The 24494-nt window shown below is 42.9% G+C and overlaps 1 protein-coding gene across 2 annotated transcripts in view; it reads right to left on the reverse strand.

Moving 5' to 3' along the window:
- The window catches only part of ZFYVE26 (zinc finger FYVE-type containing 26), a 60811-nt gene that overhangs the window by 24230 nt on the left and 12087 nt on the right, over positions 1 to 24494 (reverse strand). For both annotated transcript variants that reach the window (XM_019733560.3, XM_074327310.2), the window contains exons 10-27: positions 23050 to 23253; positions 21420 to 22031; positions 21091 to 21177; positions 18971 to 19039; positions 18140 to 18291; positions 16428 to 16629; positions 15176 to 15439; positions 13234 to 13353; positions 12976 to 13140; positions 12423 to 12641; positions 11710 to 11812; positions 10145 to 10890; positions 8712 to 8908; positions 7561 to 7665; positions 5897 to 6019; positions 5331 to 5507; positions 3498 to 3744; positions 2695 to 2793 (exon numbers count right to left, since the gene is read on the reverse strand). In XM_019733560.3, coding sequence (XP_019589119.3) covers positions 2695 to 2793; positions 3498 to 3744; positions 5331 to 5507; positions 5897 to 6019; positions 7561 to 7665; positions 8712 to 8908; positions 10145 to 10890; positions 11710 to 11812; positions 12423 to 12641; positions 12976 to 13140; positions 13234 to 13353; positions 15176 to 15439; positions 16428 to 16629; positions 18140 to 18291; positions 18971 to 19039; positions 21091 to 21177; positions 21420 to 22031; positions 23050 to 23253 — 3891 coding nt within the window. The remainder of the gene's footprint in view (positions 1 to 2694; positions 2794 to 3497; positions 3745 to 5330; positions 5508 to 5896; positions 6020 to 7560; positions 7666 to 8711; positions 8909 to 10144; positions 10891 to 11709; positions 11813 to 12422; positions 12642 to 12975; positions 13141 to 13233; positions 13354 to 15175; positions 15440 to 16427; positions 16630 to 18139; positions 18292 to 18970; positions 19040 to 21090; positions 21178 to 21419; positions 22032 to 23049; positions 23254 to 24494) is intronic.

Genomic DNA, 24494 nt, shown 5'->3' on the forward strand with positions numbered 1-24494 from the left:
AAACTATTAGATCTATTTGCTGGTATACTGGAAATATAGGGGTTGGAAACCCAGGGGAGCTGTCAGCAAAATCCAGCCTGGGGGACGCTCTACAGGACAAATGACCTTGTTTCCTCCACAAATAAAAAAGAGGTAGAGGGGGAAAAAAGAGATAGGGAACCTACTGATTAAAAGAGATTTAAGAGATATTTCAGCCAAAAGTCAAGTGTGGACATTATTTAGATCTTGAGTATAGAAAAACCAATCCTAAAAAAAAAAATATGAGAAAACTGGGGAAATTTGAATGGTGACTAGATAGTTGATAATAATAAGGAATCATTCATTTGTTTGTAGGTATGATAATGATGTTATGGTTTTGTTTTAGAAATATCTTTACCTTTTAGAAACATATACTGATGTATTTATAAATGAAACGTGCTATCTGGGATTTGCTTCAAAATAATCCAGTAGAAGGACCAGGATATAGATGAAACAAGAATGGTCATCATGAGATGATACGAGGTGTGGTCATACAATATGGTGAATGTTTAGATGAAAAAGTTATTATAGTAAAAGACACATTGCTATTAATCTCCCTCAAAATACTCCCTCTCGCTTTAAACACATTTATCCCATCATTCTTGCCACTTTCTGAAGCAGTTCTGGAAGTCCTCTTTCGTGAGTGTCTTTAGTTGTGTTGTCGTGGCTGCCTCGATGTCCTGAAGTGATTCAGAACGTTTACCTTTCATGGTCATTTTGACTTTGAAGGAGACAGAAGTCACACGGTGCCAATCCAGTGAATAAGGTGGATGAGGACACACCGTAACGTTTTTATTTGACAGAAATTACTGTACCAGAAGTGATGTGTGACATGAAGCCTTTCCGTTGCAATAAAAAATATGGTGAATGCTGCTGCCAAGTGCCATCCAAGGGAAAGGCAGGGATCTTCAATATGGGAAGCAGCACATCCAACCTTAGTAACAGTGTGTGACAAGTTTCAGCTTGCTTGGTGCAGTCAGTTGGATGTGAGCTACGGTTGAGAGGTGTGTTTTAAAGTGTGCTGTAAATCATCCTCCACCATGACAACGCTCCGTGTCACACATCGCTTCTGGTATGGCAATGTCTGTCAAATAAAAACATTATGGTGTGTCCTCATCCACCTTATTCACCAGATCTGGCACCATGTGACTTCTGGCTCTTCCCCCAAATCAAAATCATTCAGAACATCGAGGCAGCCACAATAGGGCAACTAGACACTCACAAAAGAGGACTTCCTGAACTGCTTCAGAAAGTAGCAAGAATGATGGGATAATTGTGTTCGAAGTGAGGGGGAGTATTTTGATGGGGATTAATAGCAATGTGTCTTTTATTGTAAAAATTTTTTGCATTTAAACAGTCACTGTATGTTTTGATCATATCTCATAATTATTGTAGCCAGGTAATGTATGTGAGATTTCATTACACTATTCTCTCTCCTTTTAGGTATTGGAAATTTTCTACAATAAAAAGCTAAAATAAAAAGTAAGCCAAAGCTGCTCAGGCTGCCTTGTCCAGATGCATGAAGCTGCTCATATGCCTGTATGTCTGAGCGCCCTCATCAGGTCTGATGGTTATCATGAAACATGACTAATTCTCAAAGAATGGCCATGAAAAGCCACAATCTTTGCTTTATTGAAGGAGATTTCTTGTCACCTTGCAGAGCAATGTTGGCGGGTCACAAAAAAAGAGAACTGAAAAACATAGTGACTCTTAGCAACACCCAATAGATCTCCCCCCAGAATCCTGCTCCCCTGACCGCTGGCAAAACAAACACTTGCTGAGCTTCTTCTGAGTGCAGGCATTTGTGCAAGGCGCTGGAGACTGCGGGAGGAGATGGTGAAAAGGGATGACAAGCACATGGCTGAGGCCTTCAAGGAGCTGGCACCTCGTGTGGGTGACAGACGTACATAATTAAGTGCAGCGTAGGGGCAGAATAAACATGACGACTAAATACAGCTGATGCCCCTTATTAGTAGATTCAGCGTTTGTGAATTTGCTTACTTGTTAAAATGTATTTAACCTCCAAATCAATATTTCCAGTGCTTTCACAGATATGCACACAGTGGCGTGTTTAATAATTTAATAATTTAAGTTGCCCGGCAGTAGCTTCTCAGCTGAGGCTGAACAAGGTGATGTGCTGCTTTCTTATTTCAGCTGTCATACAGAGATGACCAGAGAATAGAGATGGCAGGGGACAGTGCAGTGTAGTGCAAGAAACTCGGGGGCTGGTCAGACAGGGTTTGAATCCCAACTATGCACTCAACAGCGGGGAGGCCCCGGGCAAGTTACTTAACACTTCTGAGCCTCTGTATCTCTTTCATAAAGTAAGTAAAATAGTATAGGCTAGGATTGATTATTTTCAATTTAGGATTACAATGCATGTTTATCTATCTATCTATCTATCTGTTTGTCTGTCTGTCTATCTATCTATCTATCTCCATGTATACTTTCTCTAGGAGCAATGGTTCAGTACTTGCTAATTCAGTGTTTGCAGTGACTTTATAGATATACTAGTACCGTGAATAACAAGAATCCACTGCGTGTTGAATTTTGCTGGGGTATACAAAGCAGAACGAACCCAGAACAGTGAGAACAGGAACTGGCAAGAGGCAAAAGGGTCAGACAGCTATGATAGCAAGATTGAACAAATGGGTAATTCTCAGAACCCGTTCTTACCAGGAGCAGCAGTGGAAGAGAATTCTGCTGATGGTGATCTAGACAAGGTCTCAAGGTCTGAAACCTGACTGCTAATTTCCTGGAGGTGAATCACAGAATCTGGAGAGACAGAAAATGCTGTCAGAATATCATTCTCCCATAAGCACCTTTACTAGGCATTTAGCTCAAAGCTCTGTTGGTTTCACGGGTTGTCCTTCCATGATGGTGGTAGGTATAAAAAGAATGGCAGAGGTACTTCTAAGCCAATAGTACCATGCATGCTTTTTAAATTTCTCAAAAAACAAAGTATGTTTATAAAGGCCCAGGAGATAATAAAGTATATGCTAGGATTTTACAAAATAAATCTAAAAATGACCAGAAGGAAGTGGAAGATGATGCCGCAGGAGGGTAGAGAGTAAGAAAAAGTAGCTGGCTGGGAACACCAGCCCATATTCATTTCTTTTTCTTCATTCTCAAAGAGTCTGCGTCAGCTCACATACCAGCGCTATCTGACGTGACCCTGGGAATGGAGCGTATCCTCAACACAAAATGATGGCACTTAAGAGCCCCCTGCAACAAGGCCACACAGAGACTACCTCCGCATGTTTGCTGCCCACACTTTATGTCATTAAGCACATGGTGGTTATCTACCATCCTTTAATTCTGGTTAGCTTGCTACTTCCTCCAAGACCATGATGTCACCTACTCGCTTACTCTCAATCAACTCAAAATAATAAAAGAGAAAGTAAAACTAATGAAGGATGAAGCATGGTCCTTGTTCCTCCATGGAGGACCCCCCCCCCCCCCAGGGTGTTGGGAGTTACCTGATCGTTTCTCCCTCAGAGGGTACAGGAAGTCCAGGGCTTTTCCCGCATATCTGGAGAGCAGTGAGTCGACCTCGGCCATGGTGAATAGGATCTCCTGGCCGACCAGCAGCTGGTGCAGAGTCTGCACAGCCACAGTGGCCCAATCTACTTTCATGTTCATGAGCAGCTGCTCCAGCATGAGCAGGGGCTTAGAGGACAAGTGGGAATAGCTGGCTCGGTGCTGCTCAGGCAGGGTCAGCAGAACCTGTTTGCGGGACAGATCCACAGAATAAAGAAAATCGTACACGGATGTCAGGAGAAAGCAAAGATGCTTACTCAGAAGGAGAAGGGTGTCAGGGACCAAAGGTACATGGCTAACTACTGAAATTGGCTAGTGGTCTTCTAGGAAGCAAGGCTGGACACCTACCTAAATTAAGAAGTACACTCCAAGCACCTACACCTAGGTGAGGGGTCAGCAAACTTTCACAGTAAAGGGTCAGATACTAAATATTTTAGGCCTTACGGGCCATAAGGTCTCTGTTGCAACTACTCAGCCCTGTCCATGTACTGGTAAAGCAGCCATGGATAATATGTAAAGGAACGGATGCACCTGTGTTCTAATCAACCTTGATTTCAAAAGCAGGCTGAGGACTGGATTTGGCCCACGGGTGGTAGACTGCTGACCCCTGGCCTAGACCCTCCAGGCATAGCCGAGTTCTGCCTGACTCTTTTTTTTTTTTTTTTAATTTTTATTTTATTTATTTTTTAAAATTTATTGGGGTGACAATTGTTAGTAAAATTACATAGATTTCAGGTGTACAATTCTGTATTACATCATCTATAAATCCCATTGTGTGTTCACCACCCAGAGTCAGTTCTCCTTCCATCACCATATATTTGACTGCCTGACTCTTAAAGCCGCCATTCTGACCATTTGAGGGTTTATTAGAATGAGCAATATAAGGTGATACCAGTGCACTGCCTACACCTGGCACCTCCAGTGTTCTACAGGCAAATGATGACTCTGAACGCCTTCTAGAGGTTATTATCACTAGGCTTGAAATACTCATATGTTCATTGGCTCTGCTCATTGCCAGTTTTCAAGGAGTCTCCATTTAGGTACACTACATTAAAAAAAAAAAAGGTGTATCTTTTTTAGGAACATTTTACATACTTGAACTCTTAGCAAGTGAGTTAGTGGTCACAGTCATGGCTCTCCCAGCACTTACTGTATTTGTGGGGCAGTATATTTGACTGCCAATCAGAATTATCAGAAGACTGTCAGAGGGCTCTGTCTCTCCCCAAACCCTCATTCACTGGATTACTTTTTCTAGCTTATAATTTTTTTCTATTAGTGTAAAGGTTACACATCAAAGGTAAGGACCTGTAACTTCATCGTATTACCTAGACAGTTAACCCTGTGACAAACAAAGCACTCTGTAGTTTAAATCCTCACATCAGGATCCCTTTGAAAATAGCCAGGCCCTGTCCCAAGAGATTCAGTTTTAATTGATCTGGGGGGGAGGTCAACTTCTGGTATGTTTAAAGTACAGGTGATTCTGGATTTCACATGGTCAGAATTGAGAAGCACTGATACAGCAAGTGTCAGAGAAAGCATAAAGAGGACTTATGAGGACCAGATCAAATTCACTTTGGAGGCAGGATGGCAAGAGATTGACAAGTCCTAAGGGACTCAACCAGGATATGGTGGGCTGCTAGGGGAAAGATTTTATATAGCACAGGCCCAGGATGGCAGGTGCCTGGAAAAAGAGCCACTGGCAGGGCAAGTTCTGAAGTGGGAGCTGGGCCAGCATCAAGCGTGCTGTCTCCACACCTGCTTTTCCTCCTTACCTTGGATCCCACGTACAGTGCCTGGATTTCATGGTGTCGGACAGCAGTCAGTTTTCCATAGAAGTGGGTGGTGAGGTAGTTGGCCAGGAAGTGAGATGTGGCCAAGCTAGGGTGCTGGTCGAGGGACTGCTCTGTGACCTCAAGGCACATGGAGGGGTCAGGAATTCTCCGCAGGAGCTGTTGCAGGAGAAGGGTACAGGGGAGAGGTGAGGCCTGTAGAGGAACTTTTAGTCCAGTTTTGTTTTGTTTGAGAATGAAATATTTATTCATTTTGGACTAAGCCCTTCTTTGTACTCATTTTTCACCACCCCTGTAGCTAACCAATGATGGCTTTCACAGGACCACAGTTCAGCAGAATCCTGGACCCAACTGTCCCTCTGGCGCCTACTGCAGGGATAGGCACTTTCGGCTCAAGATTCAGACTATTAACCAGCTCCTGGAGGACACAAAGGGGCAGATCTGAGATTGTGGATATCTGCGTGGGATGCAGTAGGAACAAAGCCATCAGATTAGACTAACCTTCCTGCCTTTCCCCAAAAGAAATACAGGAAGAGTTGGAGGCTTACTTGCAGAGCCTTTTCATGATCTCCTCTTTCTAGAAGGTGAAGAAGATGCTTTTGATGTAGGCTGATTAAATCTTCCCTTGGTATGGGGTATAGGCAGCCCCACTCCTCACACAGCCCATACTCCTGGAAGGAAACACACACACCTTCAATCTCTTTAAATGACTGGCCTTGTCAGTCATCCAGCTTTTGCCTGATTTTACTCAGCAGTCTTGAGTCTGCTAAAGCCCCAGGAAAGTTTCCAAAGTGCTGATGGGAAATTCACTACGGGATTAGAGTGGGATCATAAACTCAAAGGAATAGAGTGACAAGATAAGTTATGAAAATGATTGAAGAAGGCTGAATGGTAATGATATGATTTTCCTCCTAGCTCTACTATAAAAAAGAAAAGCAGATGACAGACAGCAACTGACACTTGATGTCAGCCCTGGGAGATATAAAGGAAGTGGGGAAGACTGAGAAGACTGTCCAAAGGAGACAGTGTCTCCTTAGCTTTGATTGTGGCCCTATGACTGTGCAGGTGCAGTGTTACCAGACTTGAAAACATTTTTTAAATGTTTTAAATTTAAGGATTTCCCTATTTTGTAATATTGGCAATGAAATCAACATAAAAAAACAACAACTCTGCAGACCACTACTGCACGGACCAAACAAACAGGTTGGGAGTTGGATTCCACCCATACTCCCCTTTGTTACTCTCCCAGCCCCAGCATGTGAGCTCTGGATTAGAGCTTGAGATAATAGAATTACCAGGTCTTTGTCGGAGTATGCTAATACAGTGGCGTGGGGAATATCCTCCCCATGATTCCGCCTTCTTCAGGATGCTTCCTTGTTTCTCAGACTACGTTAGGTGCCCCGACAGTCCTCCCACCACAGTCTGGACTTATTTCTGTCACTTGATACATAATCATCACCTAGGGATGTGTCTCACGTTGCCCCCACCTTTCCCAAAATGTGAGCTGCTCAAGGGCAAGGACTGAGCTTCATAATCTTGCCTGACCACCATCTATCACAGTGCCTAGAAAATAACAGGCATTTGATAAATGTTTCTTGGATGACTGAATAGCTGAATGAGCGTATCTACATTTTGAACTATGGTATATCAGCTCCTTAAAAGGCAGATAAAATTCTGTGTAGCATTCAAATGTCCAATAAATACATGAAAAGATATTCAAGGTCATTACTAATCATGGAAATTAAAATTAAAATGAGATACTGTCCTATTGGTAAAAAGTGAAAAGTTGGACAATACCAAAAGCAGGTGAAGATACGCAGCAACAGGGACAGTGAGCGGGAGTATGGTGGGGCAATGGCTTTGAAGAGCAATTGGTAATAGCTTAGTAAAGATGAGATGCTCATGCCCGATGACATAGCAATTCTGCTGCTAGATATACATTCTGTACCTAGTATATACAGTGTAGAAAATCTCATGTCTGAACATGAGGGTGATAATACAAAAGCATCAACTGTTATTGTTCTCTATACTTCTCTGTATATTGATAAATTTCACACACACTCATACACACACAAGCACATCACAAAATGAATGTGATGTACTTAAAAAAAAAATGTGGAGATTGATACATGGAGGGAGATCTACACAACCAGCTAAGGCATTGCAACTGTGGAAAGAGGAGGAAGGGAAATACCACCCAGGAAAATGGTACCTTCGCTTCTAGAATCATGTTCATGACAGTTGATGGGTCCTCAACACAACTGTCCCTCAGGGTCTGCCAGTCACACCACACCGGGGTAGCCTGCAAACCTAGAATCTAAGGGAAGACAGGAAAAGTTATCAAACCACAATGCAGCTTCTTCCTCCATGAACAAGTCATTGGAGTTTCCAGAGATGGCCCACCCCTAGGTCTCTGTCCCAAACTCAGGCTCTCAGAACTTGCCAGGGGAGAGGAGGAATTAGAGTAAATGAGGCAAAGATTGTTTGGAGAGGTGAGTGAACCTACTGGGGAAGCATAATCAGGGAGCAAAGGCTGAGTGGAGGCCAGGATTGGGTACTTTTACTTCTGAGAACAATTCTCAGAGGCTTTTGCACTTCACAGCTTGTTCACCCTTCTGGGGTCACTTGTCCCATGCTCCTCCATCTCAAAACTCTACCCAAGATATTCTGGTGTGAACGCTCTGTGGGATCACCTTTCATGCAGCATTTAGCTCTGCATGAAAACTACTGAGCAACAGGGGAAAGAAAATCTTTTTCACCTGCCATTTTCACCTGCCTTTCCCTGGACGGGCTCTGTTCAGTTCCAAGTACACACGGAAAGGTTAGCGCATATTTTATGCTTGTTATGTAGCTGTACTACCTAAATCTGTCTCCCTGAGCCACTTGATCTTGAATGTAACACATATCCTGCAAGTATCTTTCACTTTTGAAATTGTCACTGTCATGCATCCTTTCAAAATGGCTCTTGAAGTTTAGCTGAAATTTAAAACAATCTTTCAAAAAGACATAATAGAGATTAAGCTCTATAAAAACTCCTGAAGAACAACAACAACAAACAACATAACAGACATAGAACATACACAAAGCTCAAATATACACGTGAAAAGGCTTTGTGGACTATAAAGCATCATCCAATGTTAATTTTTTAATCTTTGTTTGATACATATGTAGTTATAATTATAGGAGTAAATAAAACAGGGACCAGCTAGGAGCCTTCCTTGCTGTTAATCTAAGGACAGAAGCCAGAATGCAGAGCAAAACCCAGGCCCAGATGGTCTGTTTCTTAAAATCCACCACCACATGAGCATAGAGTTGGTAACAGGTGAGAAGCCCTTTCCTTGGTCTTGACGCCAGGGCCCATACCTTCTGATATACTCGCAGCTCCGCCAGCTTTCTCTGTAGCTCAGACTTGAGTCCATCTTGCACAGCTGCATCTGAAAGGCAGTAGGCCAGGATCTCTAGGCACAGCTCCAGGGGCCACCTATCCACAAACTGTAGGGTTAACTGACTTCTCAGAGATGCATCCTTCACAGGAAACAGGTACTGCCAACCTTCTTTGTCTATAAGACAAAAAGATGCCCAAAGTCAGCAAGTCTGGCACTGGAAGAGCTCAAAAGTCCATGTTACTTCTTAAGAGAAAGGCTTTGTTCAATTTCATAAAACAGAAGCTTGGAGGATCCCTAAGATCCATCTGACCTTAATGACTTTTTACACTTGGGATCATTCTATGACAAGGAGAAATGCTATACTCCTATGTTTCTCTTTATGAATACTTAAGGAGAATTTCTGAAGAGAGAGGGAGAGGAGGAGAAAGGAAAGGAAGAAATAAGAAGAACAGGAGAAGGAAGGAATGAAGGAAGCATAGACAGAACAGATGAAGCTGTCCTGTTCTGGCATGCTGCAAATACAGTACTGTTTGAGGCTCAACTTGTCAGCGGAACTTTTAGTTTTCCCTGCTGTTTCCACTCTGTGCCATACATAACTACTTCACAGTCATTTCAGGTAAACTAGTTTCACTCTCTCGGCATCCTCTGTCATCATTACTTAGTAGATCACACTCTCCCACACCCATCTCAGAGCTGAAAAACAGACTCCAAAGTCAGACCATATATCCTCTCTGTGGATTTCTCCTTCTTCTCAAGGACGTGTTTTCTACTTTGCACAGGTCAGCCAGGCCCTACTCAGAGCATACCCTATAGCACACCTGACTCTTGCTCCCCCGGTGGAGTGTTGTAGGTCATTGGCTGTCAATTCTAGTTACACATCAAAATCTCCCCGGGAACTTTTAAAGTAGGGGCTATCAAATAGGTCCACATCTGTTTTTATAAATAAAGTTTTATTGGAATATAGCCATGCTCATTTATTTATGTATCATCAATGGCCGCTTTCATGCTATAATGGCAGAGTTGAATAGTTGCAACCAAGACTGTATGGCCTTCGAAGCCCTTTACAGAAAAAATTTGCTGACCCTTGCTTGAAAGCAAACATTTGCCTGATCCCTATTCTGGGCTTCTGGGGGTGTAGCTCAGATATTTGTAGTTATAGAATTTTCCAACAATTCTAACATCCAGGGTTGTGAATACTGGTTATGAGTATGTGTTTTAGAGTTAGATAGACCTGTGTTCTAAGCTCTGTTCAAGTTTCCTACCCTGTGTGCCTAAGTTTCCACCTAAATCTGTCTGAGATTATTATGGTGGCACCTTTGTCTAGTTCTAGTGAGGATCCCATGTGGTGCTACACCAGTGAATGCTAAGTGTTAGCTCTCGTGAAGGAGGGAGGCGTAGCTTTGTGCTCACCACATGCCGCTGCGCAGCTCAGGATTGCATCCTGTATGCTGCTCAAGTCGTCTACGTCTCGCCCGTACACTTCAGTGAGCTGAAGGGCCCGGGGCCAATCTCTGGCCACCAGGGCTTCCTTGAAGGCCGCGGTGACCACATCCAGAGCAGTGGGAGAATGCAGGCCAAGGAGGACAGTGGAGAGACTGGCCTGGCCACAGAGCCCTGTTGACAGACTCGGGCCCTGCTTGGAAGACCCTCGTAGAGGCTCCCAGGCAGCCAGGAGGGAGGCTGCAAGCATAGGGAACTGTTCCAGGAGGCACTCACACTCCCGGGCTACCTGCTCTGCAGTCAGAGGCACCTCCCTGCGACCACGAAGGTCCTTCCAGGACAAGCTGGGCTTGGTGACTTTTGATCCCCGGGAAGCCCCCAGACAGACCACCGTAGCCAGGAGTTTTGAGCGGGACTTAAGGAAGGCGAAGGCAGAGGAGGTGAGGGCCGGCAGCGATGAATCCCTTGGAGAGAAGCAGGGCTTTCTCTCTGATATGGGCTTCTCAGTTGGCTTCGGGGAGTTAGGCGTAGAAAGTGGGAGGTCCTCCAGGCAGTGGGAGGTGTGCAGCTGGGCCAGTTGGCCCAGCTGGGTCAGAAGAGATGATGTCTGCTGGCTTTGCAGGGAAGAGCAGAGGGCAAGGGGCTCACAGCAGCAGTTGACGATGACCCGTGGCACGCTCAGGCTGAGACCCTCTCGGGCCAGAAGGGCTGCTAGCCTGGACGGAGAGAAGCAGAGGGCATGCAGGGCCTGAGTGCACAGGCACTACCCCCTAATCTCAGAATTCATTTGTTTACACAAGCCAATGTAAATGCAGGCTCTTTAATTATGTCCCCCCCCCTTATTTTTTTTAACACAAAGGTAGCTTATTAGACATACTGCTCTGCCCTTTGCTTTTTTACTTCATAACGTATCTAGGAGATCTGTCCATATCCTTCTAAAGAGAGACCCCTCATTCCTTTTTACAGCTGCGCAGTATTCCATTATGGGGATGAACCGTAATTCACCTAGTCTTCTGTTAGTGGACAATGGATTTTTCTGGTCTGTTGCTATTACATATAAGGCTGTAATAAAAAGACTTTGTATATACATCCTTTTCCATATGTATAATAAAGCCGCAGAATAAATTCCCCAACATGGACTGCTAGGTCAAAGGGTATAAGAATTCGTAATTTTAATAGATATGAACAAATTCCCTTCCCACAGGGGCCATTCCAATTTATATCCCTCCAGCAATCTATGAAAATTCTTGTCTTCCTAGCCAACTAATGTGTTATGAAATTTTCAATTTTTACATACTTTACAAGTGAAGATTCACCCCTTAATTTTATACTTTCAATGTGAATGTGAGAGGTGGCAAGAGAGAAAGAAAGAGGTATACTGGATTTGAATGTAGTTATATCACAGGAAATGCAAATCAAATGCAAATCAAAGGCAAAGTCTGAAAGAAATCCCACCGCAACCCCACTGAGCCTTTGGGTTCCTTGATGAAACAATTAGGAAGGCCCATGCTTGACTCCCATGGGGTGACTCCTACCTGTCAGGGGGAACTTGTCGCTCAAGCAGGAGGTGTGACACCAGCTGGGAAGAGCTCTGTTGCAAGAGAACAAAGGGATTTCCTACCTTGACCTCCACGTGATCTGTAAAGGTAAAGAAAGTGACCTTTGTTTGCACCACCAATTGCAACAGTTCAAAGCCCTGTTTTCCAGAACCAATAAAAAAGTAGCGTCAAAACAAAGACTATATTGGGAGCCCTTCTGTTGATATTTTCTAGGTAACGGGTATTCTCAACATGACCCTGAACACACGTTTATCTATGCCTTACCGCTGCTCTAAAGCCTTACAACCACACACTTCGCTTATTCTGCTCATCCGACATGACTAACGTGCAGGCAATACTTGCTCTGTGGACTCCAGTAAGGATCTGGTACTCATATCAGAAACTTGATTCTTCTGTGGGGTCCTCAATCCACAATGGACTGAAGGTCTGAGAGGTATTTTTGAGTCATGAATACCATGAAAACGTACTGAGTACTCCCATGTGCTGTACAAGTGTACCAGGTATTGGGGAGACAAAGGTGAATGAGCCACAGATGAATAGGAGGACCATATACACCCAGTGCTCCTGGCTACTGCTGTGCCCAGAACCTCTTCCGTGAGTACCTTTCCTCTTCCTTGCCCTAAACAAGGAAGAGGAGTTGTGACTCAGCAGGCCAGTTGTGACTCTATTTCTTCTTTCCTGCTACTTACCAGGCTCAGAGTGCAAACTCTGCAGAACAACGGCAGCCAGGGTGCTGCAGTAACTGAAGAAGGTGCCCATGTAGTCCGTCTGCCTGCTGCCTGCTGGCGTCTGTCTGCCCAGGTTCTTCTGGAGGAGCTGAGTTTGGATGTGCACAGGGTGGGCCTCTGCCTCCGGAGATTTCTGAGCTGCCTGCTCCACCAGGGAGGACAGCGCAGTGCTCCTGGGCTCTGAGAGGAGTAATGGCAGGAGAAGGGACACAGGCTTCAGTCTGTGCATCTGGCTGTGGATCAATTTCCAAAACAATTATGTGCACTGGGCTTCTGTACACTGCACGGGGCATCCTATAGCATGCGGGTAAGACTTACAAGGCTGCTATAAAATTCTAAGCTGGTCATCTGTACAAGCACTGCTCAGCCAGGAAGAGTTTTGAGTCTGGAGAAACTGAGGTGGAAAGTTCTCTTTTTACCCCTGCTAGAGTCCTAAGCCTGAAGTTCCTTCATTCTTAGCTGCTTCCTCTCCCCAGTTCAGCCCCCATCTGCTCCCACACACTCGGGCCTGTACCTGGCAGCTCTAGCGCCTCTCTCAGTGACTGAAGGACCTGATCCAGCTGCTGGGAGAGGGTGGCATGGCTGGCAGCACAGTCCTCAGTGAGGCTGGGCCAGCACATCTGCAGCAGCTCAGCAATGCTGCACCGTGGAAGACCTCCTCCTTTTTCTTCTGTACTCTCTATGGAAAGCAAATGAGAAGGAAAAAATGAAGTCTGATGCTGACCTAACGTTCTGAGTCCAGGAGAAAAAAAAAGGGAGAAAAGCAACTCACCTGATTTAGTCTGTCCGGCTGACATAAGTGAATAATTGAGAATCTTACTGATTTGCTGAAGAACAACTGGGAAACCTCGAATGCCATCAGCATTGAGAAGCACATGGTCTAGCCGTCGACCTGTGAACAGATGAAGGATGAGGGAATGCAGAAAAAATAAGATACTTTTGGAGATTGGTACTCAGTCCTATATTTACTTGTACAGATTTATCTTCTCCAGTGTTGAGGGGGAAATATATGCTGTGCGATTTTGGCATGACAACCAACATACCTGGCTTTTCTGTACCTGAGGTTCCAGGGCTACCTCTGCCAAGATGCCTCAGCTGTCAGCAGCAGCGGGCCAAGGATCTCTGGCACTCCTATGGAATTGCTGTCCCAAGCCAATCAATGGGCACTGCTTGTAGATTTGCCTTGGTACTGCCCTCAGCTGAGGGCTTGAGCTGGTATCGTATCTGTCTTCTCTAACTGCTTTAAGTGGGATGTTGACACCCCGACTAGAACTATAAATAACTTTACGGACAGAGAGATGATTCTTTATATCTCTCTTATACCCCCATATACTTAGGATAATCTGGAAACACAGCAGGTACTAAACTAATTCCTAATTGATTGACCTGATACTGTTTCAGTTACTAACAGCTTGAATATCTCCTTTCATTTTAGAATCTAAGTACTAGACTAAGAGGAGGGGAGTTGTTGGATAAAAACAGCATTGCGTATTTCCCAGTATGCTTTCTTAGAAGGACTATATGAACATTAAATGACATTTTAATCAACAGCTCAGAGTGATTTGGAGAGGTGTGCAGAAAGGTAACACAGCAGAATTGAGATTGTTATCCTAGAAAGACCTGCTTGCAAGGTCAGCCCTTGATGGGTATCTGTGAACTTGGCTATTAAACAGTTTCGAATGCTAATACAAAACTTGCCCTATATGGTAAGAGTGGCTCTCTGTGCCAACACTCTTCGTACGATGAGGTTTATGATGAATACTTGCTTTCCTTCCGAGAGTCTGGAATATTGGTACACAATGGGCAGAGGGTGCCTTTGTCACTAGCCCCCAATAAAAACCTTGGGCATTGCGTCTCTAATGAGCTTCCCTGTGGACAACACTTTATACTTGTTGTCACAACTCGTTGCTGGAGGAATTAAACCCGTCCCGTGTGACTCCACAGGGAGAGGACTCTTGGAAGCTTCTGCCTGCTTTCGTCCAGACTCTCCCCGTGGGCCTTTCCCTCTGCTGATTTTGCTCTTTATTCTTTTACTGAAATAAATCTTAATCATGAGCATGACTACATGCTGAGTCCTGAGTTCTCTAGTGAGTCACTGAACCCCAGAGGTGGCTATTCATATCAAAATCTGTTCACCCTTCCCACCCTCCATATTACTGAGAGAGAACACGCTCCTTTCTCCCTCACTGGTTAGTCCTTCCAATGTTTGGTGTGTGTGTATCAAGGATGGGTGGGGAGTGGAACTTTGCCTAATTCTGTCCTCACGTTCTTCTCCCTTCATTCCTCTAAGAATTCCATATACACATTTTGAGATATCATTAACCTCAAGGTACAATCCTTTCTCCAACTGTGATCCACTAAGTTTTCCCTTATATCTGGTTTATGATCTCAAGGCTATTCCAGGTTATAGGTTAAGGTTCACTTGGACCGGAAATACAGTCTAAAGGCACAAATTCCATTTATACCATTTGTTCCTTGAATTTATCTATAAATCAGAAAAGAATTTCCCCTAATGACTGCAGATTGCTATGTCTATTAAGAAAAAGAGACTTTCAACAGACTGTATTTATGCCATCATATTGGACATGAGGAAATTAACTAATGATCTTTTCTCCCTGTCCTTCCTTCCCCAATAAGTACTTTCTTCTTGCACAATTTATCAAGTATCTCAGAAACCCATCTGAGAAGAAATAAAGCTAAAGAAGCACACTCACCCCGGCTCTCAAGGCTACTGTTTAGACGTCGTTCAGCCGTTTCCAAGAGCTGTTTGCAAGTTTTCCAGAGCTGGCACTGAGAGCAAGCTAGGTCAAATGCAGCCATGGCGGGGGGACTGAGGTCTTCTAGAATCTCTCTCAGAGGGTCAGTGGGCTCTAGCAGGGTACTGCTTATCCAAAAGTCCTCCTGGAGCGTGGGGATGGGGTCTCCAGAGGTGCTGAGCAGTTTGTCGGTCACGTCAGAGATGGAGTAAAATACCATCCCTGGACACCCAGCAGCGGAGCAAAAAACAAGAGGTTAAAATGAGTCTAACTACCACTTTTATTTTGAAAAGTAGTTATTTAAAAAATGTTCAAGGTCTTTCTGCACAGGATATCTTCTATGCATAACAGCACCATCACTACAGACCATTCTTATGGTATCAATACAATGGAATGGAAAGGAAGACCAAGAGAAACTGAAAATGGTTGAGGTGAATGAGGGCTTCTTCCAAATGGGACCTGAAAGTAGTCTGAGAAAGAATGAGGTGGATCTGTGTGTGCTAATCAGAAAAGATCTCTAACATACACTACCTAAGAAGCAAGATAGAAAAAGAGTACTTGTTGTAAGAGCTCATTTATATATATTTTATAAAGGATGTGCATTTTTTTTTTTTTTGAATAGCTATAGAAAAATTTCTGGGAGAATATAGCAGTAATGTGTGATGGTATTTGATACACAGAGACTACACCAGTAAGATAATGTGAAAATCTGGGACAAGATTCCACTTTCAAGAAATAATGAAAGGAAGAGCTTTTCTGCAGTGCAGCCAAGGTTGGGAATTGAGAACTGTGAATTGTTGTCCATAGGTATTATACATAACTGCTTCACTTTACAGAAAAGTAAAACAATACACTTTATCCCTGAATAACTACATGGGGAGGAACTAAACTCCTAACCATTTCCCAAAGCCCAAGATAGTGGCTATCAAAACGCATGGTGGAAGCAGGATTCATACTCTTCAGTTTAAGTCACATAGGACAATTTTAATGGAGTAGCTTGAGCGACAGATATAAGACCATCTTGGACGGGGAAGTCGGGCACAATTAGAAATCGACTCTCAGTATGCCAGGACTGTTATTCTCCAAGGTAAGTGTCCTGCTCTGGATTTCTGCTCACTTCATGATGAGCCTATAATTTGGGCAGCTTTTCTCCTGCTACCCTCCTCCCCCAGCTACCTCACCACCTGCGGTGGCAGCAGGGAAGCCCGACCTGCTGCTGCAGCGCTGCCAATGGCCTGTAGAGTTGAGCGGCCACTGCCTGTTCTTCGAATGGTGCTGCTGCCCCCGTCTGAGTTCTGGCTTTCAATCTTGTGCTCTACTCGGGCCAGCTCCTGGATCACTTCCTGGTAGCGCTCCATGAACATCAGTTCCCCCGAGCTGGGCGAGGACTTCAGGTTGAACATGAACACCACCTGGCACAGGAGAGGGAGGAATGTGTGTTGTGGTGGGTGTGGTGGGTCCGCTGAGTTGGGAATGTTTGGAGATATGAGATCTTGCCTGTCATTAGACTATGGCCCTAAGACATCTCTTTCGTAGGGTCGGAAGAGCAATGCATATTAGAAAAATAGATCAAATATAGATATAACTCAGACAAGTCAGCAAGAAAGCCACCACAGCCCCAGTAGAAAATAGGAAGGAGATGTGAACAATTTTAAAGAGAAAATACTTATGACTAATATATAGATGAAAAATGTTTTCCCTTCCAGTGATCCCGGGAATTTAAGTAACATTACTACCATTCTGCATCTACCACAATGACGAAGTGTAAAAATGAGGTGGTGGTGGTAAAATGAATTGTCACAACCTTTTTTGAAAAGCAATTTGGCAATCCATAAAACTAAAACTGTTTATGTTCTTTGACTCAGTAATTTCCATGAGAAACTTTGTTAAGGAAATAATTCAAAAGGCTTAATGCCTCAAAGTGATAGTCATGGCACTATTTATTACAACTATTAGAAGGTTGAAAATAATCTAAATGTTGAATAATGGGAATGGTCAAATGCAGCTACTTGATCAGACTATTGTAAGGTCATTAAATCAGTTATAAGGCAAATGTTAAAAAGACACTATATAAAGTTTTAGCTTCAAAATAATCTCAGCTACACAAAAGTCATATATAGGAAAATTATTGGCAAAAAATATACTTTACCTTTAATATTCATTGTTTTGGAAAATAGGATTACAAGTAATTTTATTTCTTGTGAATACTTTTAGTATTTTCTTATAATATGCACAGCTTATTCTGTAACTAGGTTAAAAAAAATAAAGGTTTTATTCTTTAAAAAGAAGATCAAGGCCCTAGGAAAGGGAGAGGAAGTGAGGACACCTAGGGGTAAAGCACCAGGGGGTCTCACAGCTGACTTCCCCCAGATTTGGGTGAAACAAAGGCTGGTGAGGGTACTATCCCCACCAGATGGTCAGAATTACCATTATCATTAATGTATGGGATCTAAAATGACCAGAGGAGGTTAAGCAAAGATTTTCCTATCACCTAGACCTCTCCTTGATTTATTCCTCAACAACTGAAAGCACACAAAAGAAAAATTCTGACCTGTATATTAAGGGACGAAACTGTATGAGATACCAACAGTTTCAAAAATTAGAATAGTAGGTTTTTATACTGTTAAATTTAAGCACTAGTAGAGGATTCTTGTATTTCTCACAGCTTGTACAAAATCCTCTTAACATTCTCGTGAGGTAGGACGAGCAGGCATTATATGTAACTCCGATTTTCAAATGAGGATATTGAAGCGTAGGGAGGGTAAGAGTCTTTCTGGTTCCCACTCCTTGCGCTATTCCCTAAACAACGTGAACATTCTAGTTAGGCAGTCCCTATACTTCTCGGATAGTGACTTAGCATTCTTTACTGTGACAAGACGAGGCCTAGGCCTCTAACACCTGCTGCACAAGTCCTCCCCTCACCTGATGGGCTTCTGCAAAGTTCCCTCGGAGGATGCAGGATGCCAGCAGTGACTCAGGTGGGGAGCACATCATAGGGATGAGTGAACTTTGAGTTTGGGGTTGCAACCGGCCATCCAGCTCATTCCTCCCAGACACGGTGTTCAGACTTCCCTCTGTTGGGACACAAGTGTGCGGGCCAAGGAAGCAATAGAAATTGAGGAAAAACTGCTGCTGTCACGTCCCACCAAACTCTCATATCTTCAAGTTCCTTCTCTAAAAGGTGTGTGTAAGTGGGTCTTGATTTGTCCTCAAATGAAGGGCAATCTATGCTATCATCTTTGAATACAAGACTTAAATACCATTCTTAGGTATTCACCTCTCTTTCTGTTGATGGCTAACTCAATTGATAGCCAAACAACCTTTCCCCGCTGAAATCTGTTTGGCCATCTGCGGAACCAACCTTCTTTTTGTTTTTAATTGATATATAATTGACATGGAAGATTGTATTCATTTTAGGTATACAACATAATGACTTGTGAAATGATCACCAAAGTTTACTTAACATTCATTGTCACACATAGTTGCCAATTTGTTTTCTTGTGATGAGAACTTTTAAGATCTACTGCCAGCAACTTTCAAATATATAATGTAGTATCGTTAACTACAGGTACCATGTTGTATATTATATCCTCAGGGCTTATCTATCTTATAACTGGAAGTCTGTATTTTCCAGAACCAACCTCCTGAACACAGGCATGAACTGCTTAGTCCAGGTTTTTCCACCATGGTGTTTGGCAACTCCGTATCAGGGCAAAGCTGCTTGAAGTGGGCAATTGGTTGGGCCCCCCATACCTGAAGTACTTGTGCTCAGCTCACTACTTGTACTTTCCAGGGATGGATTGGAGCCTTTGTCCCGGCCATCTACAGGTGTTAGGAAGAAGAGAGAAAATCAACCACCAACTCCTTACAATCTTGAAAGCCAAGATTGGGGTAAAGCGAGAGGGTAATGGGTTAATACCTGCTACTTCTTCTATAGCAAAACACAAGTTCCTACAGACCAAAGGGGAAGGGTGGGCTTCACATGGCCCCAGTGCTCATTTGGGTAGCAGCTTATACCAGTGGTTTCCAACCTGTGGGTCTCAGCCCTAGGAGCTTTCAAGTTACTTCTAGAGGTCAGTGGCCTCCATCTACTCACTAAGCACTGTCAATATTCTGGGGAAAAAAAGAATCGCAACTATTATGAACAGGAAGTAGTAGGGTACAAAGGAAGGTCACAAAATTTTCTGACAGGAAAAGTTGTCCTTATTACTTGAAAAGGTATGGAACCAAAGTATAAGACCCGGTCTGCCAAAGACCACGGTATTTCAAGCTCTGGAGGAAAAACTTCTTCTCAACAGCTGCTTTCCTGAAGTGCTAGGGCTTGAGAATGGAGGCTCACTAATCTTAGTGTGGTATCAGCCCCATGCAAGGGCATCTCCTTGGCTTGCTGTTTGGAAAGGAACAGGCAGCTATGGGAAAGAGAAGATGGATTGCGCGTTCTTCAAGGGCTGGGTAGGTCAAGTGGATGCAAACTATGCCTTTCGACTCAAACCAATTAATTGATCAGCTTAAGGGCCTTAGTAACTCAGGAAAACCTGAGGTTTTCCAGGTTTCTCTCAGGATATCCTTCACTCTACTCAGTATGCTCACTTTTCTCACTGTCAGTTAGCTAGAGCCTACTCATTTTTCTGAGCTCGGTTCAAGAGTCAACTTTTCCATAAAATCTGTTTCCCTGACTTTTGTAGGCTATGCTGATATCCCTCTCTAGGAGATTTCTTCTGTTTTCCGGCAGTGCAGTTTAAGGTTTCATGTTTACTGTCTATACAGGTAAATTATAAATTCTTTGATGGCAAGGTCCTGGTTTATGCCTCATTCACCTTTCAAGATGTGTGTACCCATGTGTAGTATTGTTTACCACATAGGAAACTCTTATGAATTCCTTGTTAATTATATAAAAACCAGCACCAAAAACCATAATGAAAATTTGATTATCTAAAAATTTAACACTCCTGTATGATGCTTTTGTATTAAACTCCTTAAGAAAACCCATAATCAAAATCAAAAGACAAAATGGAGAAAAAATTGTTAGCACATAAGACAGAATATTTTCCTGAACGTAAAAAGAGCTTACAATTCAACAAGGAAGATGAACCCAATAGAAAATATGGACCCTAGACATGAATAGGCAGCTCACAGAAAAATATAAATGGCCATAAATATATGAAATGGTATTCAATCTCAAACTAAAAATATCAAAACATGATACACCATTGCTGTATTAATCATATTGGCAAAGATTTAAAAAAATCTGATACTACTCATATTTGTGCAAATATGCACTCACATGCATTCGGTGGGAATGTAAATTGGTCCATCACTTTTTAGGCAATCTGGTAATTATTTTATATCCATATATCTTTGACCTTGCTATTCTATTGCTACGGTCTTATCCTATACATGTACTCACATAAGTATGCAACATAAGTATGTACAGACATATGTACAAGGGTTTTTATTATAGCCTTGTTTATAATAGTAAAAGAACTAGAAAAATTGAAACGTCCACAAAAGTGTACATATGACAATAGAACACTAAGCATCCTTTAAAATAAGTGAAAATAAGTTCCAATATACAGTATGATACATCTGAGTATATAAAGGATATAAATGAAAAGAAAAAGTTGCAGTTCTCAATATATGTAAGTATATATAGTATGATGCATCTCTATATATAAAATGACATATAGGCTTATACTGTATGGAAAATGGAAGGAAGGAAACCTCTAGCAAAGGTTACTTGGTGGAGTGGGACTAGGATAATCTTAAATCATTTTTATTTGTTTGGACCATCTGCTTTACCTTAAGGAATATAAGACAAGTGGCAATATACCACTTGCCAGGGAACGAGGCATAGGGTGAGCTCTTCAGATTACCTGCCCGGCTCTTCCGCATCCGACGACCCCGGCGGACACTAGGGTGCCGTGTGGCAACAGGCCGGTATCTTCGGGTAGGTTGCTCCTCTGAAACAGCAAACCCAATGGGTCACAGGGGAAAGTGATCAATTTTTATTTGACCCACCTCCTGAGGTAACAGGTAGAGGAAGATTTGGGCTGGGCTCTGAGACATGGTTCTGACACTAGTTGCTATGGTGATATACCGAGTTATGGTGTGACTCCCATGCATTCCTTGCTCTCTCCCACATTCCTGGGATTTTTCACCCTCCTCATTTCCTGGACCCACTGGTTCTGCCATCTCCTCTCACCTGAGCCCTGGTTGCTTGTTACCACCTTGTATCTCCACTGGGCCTCAGAGAGAACTTTGGAAAACTGGTGCAGGCGGCTCTGCAGTCCATCTCTGCTTCCTGCGCAGCTCTGGCCTTCCAGCAGCTTTGGCTCCTCAGCAGGTGTGCGGCTGCTGAGCTCATCCAGCTGCTCCTGGAGAAGCCTGAGGAAGGCCCCTATTGCAAATTCATCAGCCAGGAACCCACTGATACCACTAGTAAAGTGCTTTAGGTCCAAATAGCTGTGCCCGTGAGGCCCTGGGGAACTGTCTTTTGGCTCTGTCTTCAGACAGGTTGGAATTGTATAAGCAAAGCTCCTGGGGACTCCTAGGGAACCCCGTTCTGACTTCCTCTCAGGCTGTGCTATGTGCTGAGGGCTCCCCGATGGGGATCTCAAACCCAGCAGGCCCTTTCCCTCAATGTCATCCTCCTCAGCATAGTCCTCAGGCAGGTGAGGCTCTGGATGAAGGTCGGCAGAGGTGATGAGGAGCAATGAGAAGATGTTTTCTAGAAGTTCCAGGCACAAAGAGTCAGGTACACTGCACAGATACTGCTGACACCTGGCCAGGTACGTTGAGAAGAGTTTTGAAGCACCTAAAGAAGCATGTATAAGAGACCAGAGAAAGAGAAGAGAGAAAATGGAAACATTAGAGATACTACTTGCCAGACTCAAATTTTCTCACAACTTCAATTATTTTTTAATGACTAAGGGAATTGTAGTTACAGTCAGAATAATAAGACTCTCCAGCCATGTCTTTTCATGATTTACAGAAGGATTTGGTTACCTTAATTAAAAGTATAGCTCACTGAACACTCGTTATTTTGTTCTGCTTTTTAAATATTATATTACTCTTCATCTCTGACAAGCACTCCACATTTCTGTTCCTGAAGTGAAGGCAGCATGCAGACTTCTTATTCCTCAATTCTGTTTTTACTCATTGTTACACTAAAGGTGATCACGGACTACGTAGATCTCTTAAGGATTACTGCTCAAAATGACATGCTCAGAGGTAAAGGTCTGTTCCAAAGCTACAAGGGAGAGATAACTGACCAGCAGTCACACAAGGCAAGTTAAGAAATTATAAGCTATTACGAAAAATGAGAGAGGATAGGGCATAGGTTCATTTACACTGTAGGCTGTGACCCATGACATTGACTTAGAGGCTACATTTAAAAAAATAAAATACAACAGAAAAGTAATCAAGAGTATGCTCTGTTTGGAAGGGTAAGTATTGTTTCTTAAACCTTATTTCAGTTTATATATCACTTACATACACATATACACATACATATGTAAATACACAAATTATATACCTAGGTACAAGCTGGAGTGTGATGTGAAATGCTATTTTTACTGTGGATTGTAGTTTTAAATAAGTATTTGGAAAACATTGCACTAGGTGATCAGACTCCATTAGAACTTACACAAATCACCTACTTTCTCCACATCCCTTTGATTCACAGAGGTTGATAAATGGATAAAATTATTCCTGCACATAATAAAACCGAGGGCCACGTCCCCAGTTCTGGTGGAAAAGGGTTTCCACACAATGAGCTCTCTGGAACCGGTCATGACCAGCTTACGTCAGAGAAGGGGGGGTGGGCACTGCACCTGAAGAGGAGATAGAATCATTCACTGGTTCCACAACCGACGCCGGGTCCTCAGTGGGACTGTCTTTGCATTCCTGGCACTGGGTGTGCTGGTGTGAGTTCACACAGAGGGCATAGATGGCATACTTCATGGCACAGAAGCTCTGGTAGAGTGCCAGGTTCTGACACTGGCTCAGGTGCTCAGGGACCAAGGCATCAGCTGAATCTGCATTATAGAAACAGGCAGAACTTCAGAGTTGGTTCTTTCAGGTATGGGCTGCAAGTATGGCTGAAGCAAAGAGATGCTGCATTTTCAGGTCCCCTACGTGTTCTTACCCGCTCTCCTTTCTGTTAGTTTGAGCTGTGTCCCTTCCTGGCCCTTTCCTCTACGCAACATCAATTTTCAGTCCCTTCTATTTCTTCTTTCCCACCAACATCCCTTCTACATGTCTGGTCAACATAGCCCTCATGGCTACTTAACAAGTCTTTTCCTTACATTTCTTAAAATCTTGTTTTTCCTTTTTAGAAAAACTAAAACTTTAAGTAAATGTTTAGTCTCCCTAGTTGCCACATTATCTAAGAGGCAAGCTTAAAATGTGTTTAGATTGAGTAACGAGAACAACGGCAACAAAAAAAATTTTTTTGAAAAACATTTGATATTTTTAAGAAAGCACTGAAGCAGATATCTTGGGTAAAAAACACAAACTGTTGAAATTCCTTGTGCTTGTTTAATAATTTATAATTTCTCATTTAAAAAAATTTTGAACTTCAGGAGGAAGAGAGGGCACCATAATATTTATAGGGTTTCTAAACATTTTAACTTGGCTTTAATTCTTTTTATAGCAAAAGTACAACCTGCTCAAAGAAAAAGCATTAAGTGTAGCAAAGCAAAAAAGAAGAAAAAAGTCACCCATGATCCTATCAGCTAAAAACAACCATTGTTAACATTCTGGTTTACCTGTTTTGATAGGGTTGTGTATATGTATATATCTGTATGTCTAAGTTGAGTGTAATGACATTTTCTATACTATTTTCCTACTTTTTAAAAATCCATTATAGTATAAGCATTTGATTATGCTTCTTCATAAACGAAATTTCTGATGGCTGCATATAGTTCTCCTGAATGAATCCCTCACCTACCCAGATTCCTCTAGGGCAGCACACTGCAGTAGTTAGGGATGCCTGGCTACTATGATGTTGCAATAAACCTCTTTACGTACAGGCTTCCTAGTGATCACTTCTTCTAGAAAGTTCAGCTTTGCCAAGCTCAAGGTAAGAAGGAGAACGAGATCAATATTGTTCTATGCCCCTTGCCTCTTCATGGCATTACTGCCCAGGTCGAGGACTTGCAAGAACTTGTACAACTCTGAAAATAAATGGCTCCTTAAATTTTGTATGTCAGATACGTCTCTTGACTCACCCTCATCCCAGCCATGTTATTCCTCTGCTGCCTTTTCCAAGTTTAAG

Source organism: Rhinolophus sinicus, chromosome 3, assembly GCF_057876585.1.
Source record: "Rhinolophus sinicus isolate RSI-liver-muscle chromosome 3, RSI-T2T, whole genome shotgun sequence".
In the NCBI taxonomy this organism is placed as follows: domain Eukaryota; kingdom Metazoa; phylum Chordata; class Mammalia; order Chiroptera; family Rhinolophidae; genus Rhinolophus; species Rhinolophus sinicus.